Genomic DNA, 10,422 nt, shown 5'->3' with positions numbered 1-10,422 from the left:
TTGTTACTTCTTCAAAAAACTCAATCAAGTTTGTGAGACATGATTTCCCACACACAAAGCCATGTTAACTATCCCTAATCAGTCCTTGCCTTTCCAAATACAAGTACATCCTGTCCCTCAGGATTCCATCCAACAACCTGCCCACCACCAACGTCAGGCTCACTGGTCTATTGTTCCCTGGCTTGTCCTTACCACCTTTCTTAAACAATGGCACCACGTTAGCCAACTTCGGTCTTCCAGCACCTCACCTGTGAGTATTGATGAGGCCCTGAAGAGGCCCAGCAATCACTTTCCACAGAGTTCTAGGGTACACCTGATCAGGTCCTGGGGATTAATCCACTTTTATGTTTTTAAAAGAAATCCATCACTTCCTCCTCTGTAATATGGGTATTTTTCACAATGTCACCACGTATGTCCCTACATCTTCCATGTACTTTTCCACAGTAAATACTGATGCAAAATATTCATTTAGTACCTCCCTCATTTTCTGTGGCTCCACACAAAGGCCACCTTGCTGATCTTTGAGGGGCCCTATTCTCTCTCTAGTTACCCTTTTGTCCTTAATATATTTGTAAAAACCCTTTGTATTCTCCTTAATTCTATTTGCCAAAGCTATCTCATGTCCCCTTTTTGCTCTCCTGATTTCCCTCTTAAGTATACTCCTACTTCCTTTATACTCTTCTAAGGATTCACTCTATCTATTCTGACTATACCTGACATATGCTTCTTTTTCTTAACCAGACCTTCAGTTTCTTTAGTCATCCAGCATTCTTTATACCTGCCAGCCTTCCCTTTCACCCTGACAGGAAAATACTTTCTCTGGATTCTTGTTATCTCATTTCTGAAGGCTTCCCATTTTCCAGCCGTTCCTTTGCCTGCGAACATCTGCCTCTAATCAGCTTTCGAAAGTTCTTGCCTAATACCGTCAAAATTGGCCTTTCTCCAATTTTGAACTTCAACTTTTAAATCTGGTCTATCCTTTTCCATCACGATTTTAAAACAAATAGAATTATGGTCGCTGGCCCCAAAGTGCTCCCCCACTGCCACCTCAGTCACCTGCCCTGCCTTATTTCCCAAGAGTAGCTCAAGTTTTGCACCTTCTCTAGTAGATCCATCCACATACTGAATCAGAAAATTGTCTTGTACACAGTTAAGAAATTCCTCTCCATCTAAACTTTTAACACTATGGTAGTCCCAGTCGATGTTTGGAAAGTTAAAATCCCCGACCCTATTATTCTTACAGATAGCTGAGATCTCCTTACAAGTTTGTTTCTCAATTTCCCTCTGACTATTAGGGGGTCTATAATACAATCCCAATAAGGCGATCATCCCTTTCTTATTTCTCAGTTACATCCAGGGAAGTGATTTGGTGGATTTCTGGGAATATCATCCCTCAGCACAGCTATAATGCTATCCCTTATCAAAAATGCCACTCCTCCTCCTCTCTTGCCTTCCTTTCTATCCTTCCTGTAGCATTTGTATCCTGGAACATTAAGCTGCCGGTCCTGCCGATCCCTGAGCCATGTTTCTGTAATTGTTATGATATCCCAGTCCCATGTTCCTAACCATGCCCTGAGTTCATCTGCCTCCCCTGTTAGGCCCCTTATTTGAAATAAATGCAGTTTAATTTATTAGTCCTACGTTGTCCTTGCCTGTCCTGACTGTTTGATTCACTTCTGTTCTCAACTGTACCAGTCTCAGATTGATCTCTTTCCTCACTATCTCCCTGGGTCCCACCTTACTAGTTTAAATCATCCCAAGCAATTCTAGCAAATTTCCCTGCCAGTGTATTAGTCCCCTTCCAATTTAGGTGCAATCCGTCTTTCTTGTACAGGTTACTTCTACCCCAAGAGAGATTCCAATGATCCAAAAATGTGAATCCTTCTCCCATACACCAGCTCCTTAGCCATGCATTCATCTGCTCTATCCTCCTGTTCCTGCCCTCACTAGCTTGTAGCAATGGGAGTAATCCAGATATTACTACCCTTGAGGACCTCTTTTTTAAATTTCTGCCTAACTCTCTGTAATCTCCCTTCAGAATCTCAACCTTTTCCCTTCCTATATCATTGGTTCCAATGTGGACAATGACCTCTTGCTGGCCCCTCTCCCCGTGAGAACATTCTGCACCCTCTTGGAGACATGCTTGATCCTGGCACCAGGGAAACAACACACCATTCCACTTTTTCTCTGCTGTCTGTATCTCTGACTACAGAATCTCCTAACACAATTGATCTCTTGGAACCAGACATACCCCTCGTTGCATTAGAGCCAGTCTCAATACCAGAAACTTGGCTGTTCGTGCTACGTTCCCCTGAGAATCCATCACCCCCTACATTTTCCAAAACAGCATAGGTATATCCACAAAAGGCTCCTGCTCTTGGTGCCGACCTCTCTTACCCTTCCTGGAGCTAATCCATCTATGTGACTGTATCTGAGACATTCCTCCCTTCCTATAACTGCCATCCATCACATACTGTTGCTGTTGCAAATTCCTCATCGCTTCTATCTGTCTCTCCAACCGATCCACTCGATCTGATAAGATTCGCATCCAACTGCATTTATGGCAGATATAATCTGCAGTAACCCTTAAAACTCTCTTTAAACTCCCACATCTGACAAGAAGGACATATCACTGCAAAGGCCATTTTTGCTCCTTCACAATCTACAGACCCTGAAAATAACACCATCTTATTCGTCTACAAAACACTGCACCAGGTTAAATTAAGAGCTATGGCTTACATTTTAAGTTTAATGAAGAGACTTATCTCCAAAAACATATAATCAAGAAAGAACCCACTGTACTCACTAACACCGCCTTTCTCTTGGACAGACGGTGGTACATGTATGGAACGAACTGTCAGAGGAAGTGGTGGAGGCTGGTACAATTACAATATTTAAAAGGCATCTGATGGTACATGAGTAGGAAAACAATTATAGCCAAATGCTGGCAACTGCGACTAGATTTATTTAGGATATCCAATCAACATGGATGATTTGGACCGAAGGGTCTGATTCCGTGCAGTACAACTCTATGACTCTCAAAGAGGGCAAGACAAAAAGCTCTGACAATGTTTTTTTTGGCAATACTCAAATTCTGTCCTTCCAAACAACCATAAGAATAACTTTAATTTTTGGTATAAACATTACAGAAGTTCTTGAAGTGGAATTAAGTAGCTGTATAAATTAAGATGTTCCATATTAATTGATATCTAATACTAAAGAGATGTCATCTTTCCCACTCAATTTCAAAGTAAGCACAAGAAGGTTTCTTCTTCTCATTTCCCTTTCTGCATTTTCCCAAAGAATCCTCTATTCACAATTAAAGAGGGCAAGCTGACAAAGCTATTCCCAGGCCTCCATTAATGGAGTTCTGGTAAGTGGCAAAAGGCATGTAGAAGTGGATCAGACTAGCTCCTGATCACCTTTACTCTCGTTTATCCTGCTTCCATGAAGAAGTGTTTGGTCTGTCTATCATGGTGACATGACTGGGCCTGGTAACTCAATATCTGGAGAACCAAAAGTATGAACATGTCAAAGTCTCTGGTGCTGAAGCAAATATTACATTAAACTAAATGACAGTTTATTGGTCATACTTACAACATTCCATGGTTCTCTTAAAGGAACACTCTTAATTAAGATGCCAGATTGGTTGTCATAAAAATCGAGATGAATTTTTTCTTCGGTGTCTGTTGGAGGTACTGCCAAAACAGTCAACAGTTCTAGTTCATCCTCGTATTCTACTGTTTTAAAAGTCTTAAAAAGTGACAAAGCAATAAAGGGATAAGAATCATTCAGTAGTAATTACAAATCACAGATTAAATGGAACAATCCATGCAGAGGGTTTCATACTGAACATTGTTCTGCATAGACTAAGATATGGTAGTACAGTAAATACGCCAGTGTTTTAGAAACTTATAACAATGACATTAGATACAGATAAATTTGTACCTATTTGTATAATTGATTTTCTATTCTAAGGTCACTTTTTTCTCCAAGATCAATGTTTTAAGTGTATATTAAACAATGAGTCAACTGCATTTTAAAAATCAAATAGACTGAAGGCCATAACATGAAGAACCATGAGATAGAATTATGTTGATTAATCAGATTGAATAGATAGTTCTCATCTGTGTGAAAGATACAATCTGCATTGATTGGGATATGTAATTTTCATTCATGGTTCTTAAAAATCTATTTATGCTACACAATTAATATTAGGATAATAACAAAAATGAGAAATATATTCAACTTAAATTAGATACTTAGGGTAGTCAAGAGCTCATGTATATGAGTCACATATCTGCCTGCCCAGTTGGCTACACTCTTGATTTTAGAAGCTAACATTAAAAACTTCCCTAATCTCAAATCTTTTCAAACTCAACCTTCAATTCAGGAATCACCTTGTGAATGTTCTTTGAACTGTCTCCAATTCAAGAATATTCCTCAAATAAGGAGACCAAAACTGCATGCAATGTTCTAAGTGCTGCCTCACCAATGCCTTGTACAATTGCAGCAAGACTTTTATAAACCAATTCCCTGCAATGAAGTCCAGCATTATATCTGCCTTCCTAATCACTTGCTGTACCTGCATGCTAACTTGTTGTAATTCATGTATTGTGCAGATTCATTCCATTTTCTGATTGGCCAGTGCTGGTCAGGTGCTAGTTTGTGTTAACCCTTTCATTCCCCTGGTGCTACAGGTGAAGTAGTCTCACTGCAGTACAGGGTAAGTGTCTCTCAGTCTTTCTAAGTTAGTACAGTTGGTCCATTTTCTGGTTAGCATAGGGAGGTCAGTTAAATAGTAAGTTCGGGGGGCTATTCGTTAGAAAGTAATAACTGTAATGTTTAAGCAACTAATTAAAATTTAACTTGTAATCTAACAGCCAACAGAGGGTTCATCATGTCAGTTGGTGGGGCTTTGTATTCTGCCTGCAAGATGTGTCAATCATGGATGCTGAGAGCATCTCAGATAATTACATCTGCAGGAAGTGTACCCAGCTTCAGCTGCTCACCAACAGAGTGGATCAGCTTGAGCAGCAGTTGGAGATAGTAAGGAGCACACATATGGCGGAGTGTGTCATAGGTAGAATTTAAAGAAATGTGTTCACACCCAAGGTACAGGAAGATACTTGGGTGACCACTAGAAGGAAAATGTGAGGACTGCAGATGCTGGAGATCAGAGCTGAAACGTATGGCACTGGAAAAGCGCATGTCAGGTAGCATCCAAGGAGCAGGAGAGTCGATGTTTCAGGCTTAAGCCCTTCATCAAGAATGGGGGAGCTGAGAGACAAATAGGAGAGTGGAGTGGGGCTTGGTTGGGGGGTGCAGGGAGGGGAGGGCAAGGTAGCTGGGAAATGTAGATAAAGGTGATGTGGTAGGTCGGAGAGGAAGGTAGAATGGAGAGGTGGGAAAGAAGATAGATAGGTAGGACAGTTCAGGAGGGCTGTGTCGAGTTAGAGGGTTGGATCTGAGATGAGATGGGAGGAGGGGAAATGAGGAAACTTGTGAAATTGACATTGTTGCCAAGGCGGTAGATAAGTTCTTCCTCCATGGGTCAGGTAGCTTGGATTTGGCGGTAGAGGCAGCCCAGGACTTGCATTTCCTTGTCGGAGTGGGAGGGAGAGTTGAAGTTGCCTGTCACAGGGTGGTGTTGTTGTTTAGTGCATGTGTCCCAGAGATGTTCCCCGAAACGTTCCGCGAGTTGGCATCCTGTCTCCCCAATGTAGAGGGACCACATCGAGAGCAACAGACACAGTGGATGAGGTGTTTGGATGCGCAGGAAAATCTCTGCTGGATATGGAAGGATCCTTTGGGGCCTTAGACAGAGGTGAGGAGGGAGGTGTATGTGCAGGTTTTAGAGTTCTTGCAGCTGCAAGGGAAAGTGCTGGGAGTGGAGGTTAGGTGGTGGGGGCATGGACCTAACAATTGATTTGCAGAGGGAATGGTCTCTGCGGAACACTGATAGGGGTGGGGACGGAAATGTATCTCTGATGGTGGGGTCTGAATTTAGGTGGCGGAAATAGCAGAATATAAATGCGCTGTATTTGGAGATTAGTGATTGCTAGAAGGGGTAGGCAGTCAGTGCAAGAATCCACTGCAGCTGAACCCCTGGTAAAACAAGTATTCTGTTTTGAATAATGATGAGGGGGTTGGCCCAGCAGGTGACATCAGCAACAGCAGCCAAAGCAGTGTCACCACGGCTGGCCCTGCTGTACAGACGGAAGGGACAAAGCGTAGTAAAGCAATTGCAATTGGAGTTTGAAAGTCAGGGGCACAGATAGGTGCTTCTCTGGCCAAGAGAGAGACTCCAGGATGGTGCCACAGTCATGGATGGGTACAGGAGATCCTGAAACAGAAGGGTCAACAAATAAAAATCATTGTCCATATTGGCACAAATGACATAGGTAGGCAGAGTGACAAGGTCCTGCAATGACAATTCAGGGAGTTAAGTAGTAGACTAAAAAGCAGGACCTCTTGGGTAGTAATCTCAGGATAACGCCCCATGGTATGTGCTATTGAGGCTTGGAACAGCCTCAGGGCTAAGGAGCTGGTGTGGGGTAGAACTTCAGATATGCAGATCATTGGGATGTCTTCCAGGGAAGGTGGAACCTGTACAAGAAAGACAAGTTGCATAAATATCCTAGCAGGAAGATTTGCTGGTGCCACTTGGGAGAGTTTAAATTAGTGTGGCAGGGGGTTGCGAACCAGAGAAGCAGCTTGTTAAATGTAGAGACTGGGGAAGAGCTGGAGACAAGGGCAAATATATCTAATAGGAAGAGCAGTCAGGGAGAGGTTGCTAAGCTCAGCAGAACTGGAGGCTTGGCTATATTTGCTTCAATGCAAGAAGTATAACAGATGAACTTAAAGCCTGGATTAATGCACGTAATTATGATGTTGTTGCTATCACAGAGACATGAATGAAAGAGGAACAGGATTGGCAGCTTAATGTTCTGAGATATTTATGTTTTAGACAAGGCAGAGGAAGAACCAAAAGAAGTGGGAGAGTTGCATTACTGGTTAGGGAGGACACCTGGAGGGGTCTCACAGTGAGGCATTATGGGTGGAGCTCAGGAACAGAAAGGGTGCAATCACAATGCTGGGAATGCACTACAGATCTCCCAGTTGTCAGTGGGAGGTGGAGGAAAATATGTAGTCAAATTCTGGAAAGATGTGAAAATAGCAGGGTTGTTGTGGTAGGTATATTTTTATTTCCCCATATTGACTGGGATTCCCTTAGTGATGGGGGTTGGATGGGGAGCAGTTTGTTAGGTATGTCCAGGAGAGCCTTTCTGAAATAGTCCAATGAGGGAGGGGGCTACTCTGGACTTGGTATTGGGAAATGAGCCGGGCCAGGTAATCAAAGTTTCAGTGGGGGAGCAGTTTGAGAATACTGACCATAATTCCCTAGGTTTTTAGATACTTATTGATAAGGACAAGAGTGGACCTCAGAAGAAGGTATTAAATTGGGGGAAGGTCAACTCAACCAAATTAGGCAAGAATTGGAGAATGTGGATTGGGAGAGGCTGTTTGAGTGTAAATCGATATCTGACATGCTGGAGTCTTTCAAAGGCCATTTGATTAAAGTGCAGGACAGGCATATTCCTGTGAAAATGAAGGACAGAAACGACAGGATTTGGGAACATTGGATGTCAGGATAAATTATCATTTTAGTCAAAAAGAAAAGGAAGCAGACCTCAGGTCTAGGCAACTGAAAACAGTCCAAATCCTTAAAGAATATTGAAGAATATAGAGAAAGTAGGAAGGATTTCAAATGGGGAGTTAGGAGGGCTTAAAAGGGCTATGAAATGTCCTTAGCCAGCAGGGTTAAGAAGAAGGCCAAGGAGTTTTATATATATATTAGGAGCAAGAGGGTAGCTAGGGAAAGAGTAGGGCAATTCAAGGATAAAGGAAGGGAGGTTATATGTGGAGCCACAGGAAATGGGCAAGATTCTTAATGAGTGCTTCACATTGATATTCGCCAAAGAGAGAGACATGAAAGATGTTGAGGTTGGGGAAGTGTATAGGAATACTCTTGGGCAGGACAACATCATGGAGGAGAAAGTGAAGAGTGTCTTAAAATTTATTAAGGTAGATCAGTCCCCAGGGGCAGATGGGATCGATCCCCGAATATTGTGGGAGGCAAGGGAGAAAATAGCTGGGGTCTTAACAGATATCTTTGCATTCTCTTTGACGTCAGATGAGGTTGTAGGGGACTGGAGAATGACAAATATTGTTCATTTGTTTAAGAAGGGAAACAGAGATAATCCATGTAATTATAGGCCGGTGAGCCTAATGTCAGTAGTGGGCAAGCTGTTGAATGCATGACAGGATATACTCACATTTGGAAACAAATGGACCAGTTAGTGATATACAGCATGAGTTTGTATGGAGAAGGTCATGTCTCACCAACTTGATTGAGTTTTTTGAGAAGGTGACAATGATGAGGGAAGGGCGGTAGACTTTAATAAGACATTTGATTAGGTATTTCACAGCAGGATGTTACAAAAGAAAGAGTCTCATGGGATCCGGGCGAGGTGGCTAGATGGATACAAAACTGGCTTGGTTGTAGAAAACAGAGTGGCGGTTGAAGGCTGCTTTTCGGAATGGAGTTCAGGAACTAGTGGTGTTGCGCAGGGATTAGCGCTGGGACCTTTGTTGTTTGTAATGATTTTCTCCCTTGCCTCCCACAATATTCTGGGATCGATCCCATCTGCCCCTGGGGACTTGTCTACCTTAATAAATTTTAAGACACTTCACTTCCTCCTTTGTTGTTAATAAATGATCTGGAGGAAAACGTAAGTGATCAGATTAGTAAATTTGCAGACTAAATTTGGCAAAGTTATAGACAGTGAGGAAGTTTGTCAAAGGATATAGATAGATTGCAGATTTGGACACAGAAATGGCAGGTGGAGTTTAATCTGGACAAATGCCGGAGGTGACGGATTTTGGAAGATTAAATTTAGGTGCGAATTGTACAATAAATGGCAGAACCTTTCAGGAGCACTGACATGCAGAGAGATCTGGGCATTCAGGTCGACAGATCCCTAAAAGTAGCAACACAGGTGAATAAGGTGGTCAAGGTGGCATACAGCATGCTTACCTTCACCAGTCGGGACATCAAATATAAAAGTTGGCAAGTTATATTACTGCTGTATAAAACTTGTCAGCCCATGTTTGGAATGTTGCATGCAGTTCTGTTCACCACACTACCAGAAGGACATGGATGCTTTGACGAGGGTGCAGAGAAGATTTACCAAGATGTTGCCTGGTCTGAGGGTTTTAGTTATGAGGAGAGGTTGGATAAATCTGGATTGTTTTAACTGGAAAGGTGGAAGCTGAGGGGTGATCTGATAAAGTCTACAAAATTATGAGAGCATCGATAGGGTGGATTGTCAGAGGCCTTTTCCCAGGAAAAGTTAACGACAAGAGCGCACAGGTTCAAGGTGAGAGGGGGTAAGTTTAGGAGAGAAGCGCAGGGAAAATGTTTAACAGAGAGTGTTGGGTGCCTGGAACATATTGCCAGTGGTGGTGGTGGAAGCAGGCACGTTAGGAATATTTAAGGCGTATCTTGATAGACACATGAATGCGAGACAAACGGAGGGATCGAAGCAATGTATGGGCAAGAAGTAGCAGGTCCAAGTAAGAATTAGAAATTGGTGCAGGCTTGGTGGACGGAAGGGTCTGTTCCTGTGCTGTATTGTATTACATATTGTCATAATATTTGATTTTTTTATTCTACTGGTCACAACCTCAAGGTTTCCTATACTATATTCCATTTACCAAGGTTTTGCCTAACTCACCTAACCCCTCCCATATCCCTTTGCAGACTCTGATGTCCTCACAATATAGTTTCCTATTAATGATTATATTATCAGCAAATCTGGCTACAACACACTTGTTCTCATTACTTAAGTCAATAATATTGATTGTAAAGAGTTAAGGGCAAATAAGAAACAGAACAGGTTTACAGACACCTTGTGCTATAAACTCTTAGATTGCAAACACGGTAATTTGGTAGTTTTGCCTTGCAGTATTTCTGGGGTGTCATTTTCATCCTCAATTGTTCTGGTATCAAGCAGATATGATGCTCTAAGCAGAGCTTAAGCATCCTCTCACACATACATCAACAGAACGCTCACTTCACTAGCCATTGAACACAATGGTCAAGAGCTAGCCTGCTTCATCTACAATGTCTATACTCAAGGGCAGTATGGGGTTGGGGGATGGGGGAGCTGAAGTTTATTTGGTACTTCTCAAAATTGTGGAGCGACATAAACAGTATGGGATGAAGCTGCTCTTGGAGGACATTCCCGGAATTTGTGAGCACTGAGAAGGGAATTACAGGATTGAGTAATAAGCAGGAGATGAATTTTTGAGAGGGCTAGATCCTGAGGCTCAGCAAGACTCTGAGGGTATTTTGAA

At 42.4% G+C, this 10,422-nt stretch overlaps 1 protein-coding gene across 2 annotated transcripts in view; it reads right to left on the bottom strand.

Annotated features, from left to right (window-relative positions):
* The window catches only part of dcaf17 (ddb1 and cul4 associated factor 17), a 50,806-nt gene that overhangs the window by 3,476 nt on the left and 36,908 nt on the right, over positions 1-10,422 (bottom strand). The window contains exon 14 of one of the 2 annotated variants that reach the window (XM_043693720.1): positions 3,598-3,698. In XM_043693720.1, the coding sequence (XP_043549655.1) occupies positions 3,633-3,698 (66 nt within the window). In that variant the 3' untranslated portion in view covers positions 3,598-3,632. Of the gene's footprint in view, positions 1-3,597; positions 3,754-10,422 lie in introns of both variants that reach the window. The other variant, XM_043693718.1, reaches the window with a different exon arrangement.

The sequence above is a fragment of the Chiloscyllium plagiosum genome, chromosome 7, assembly GCF_004010195.1.
Source record: "Chiloscyllium plagiosum isolate BGI_BamShark_2017 chromosome 7, ASM401019v2, whole genome shotgun sequence".
Lineage (NCBI taxonomy): Eukaryota > Metazoa > Chordata > Chondrichthyes > Orectolobiformes > Hemiscylliidae > Chiloscyllium > Chiloscyllium plagiosum.
Note: the sequence above shows the minus strand (reverse complement) of the source record. Positions and strands in the feature narration are given on the sequence as shown.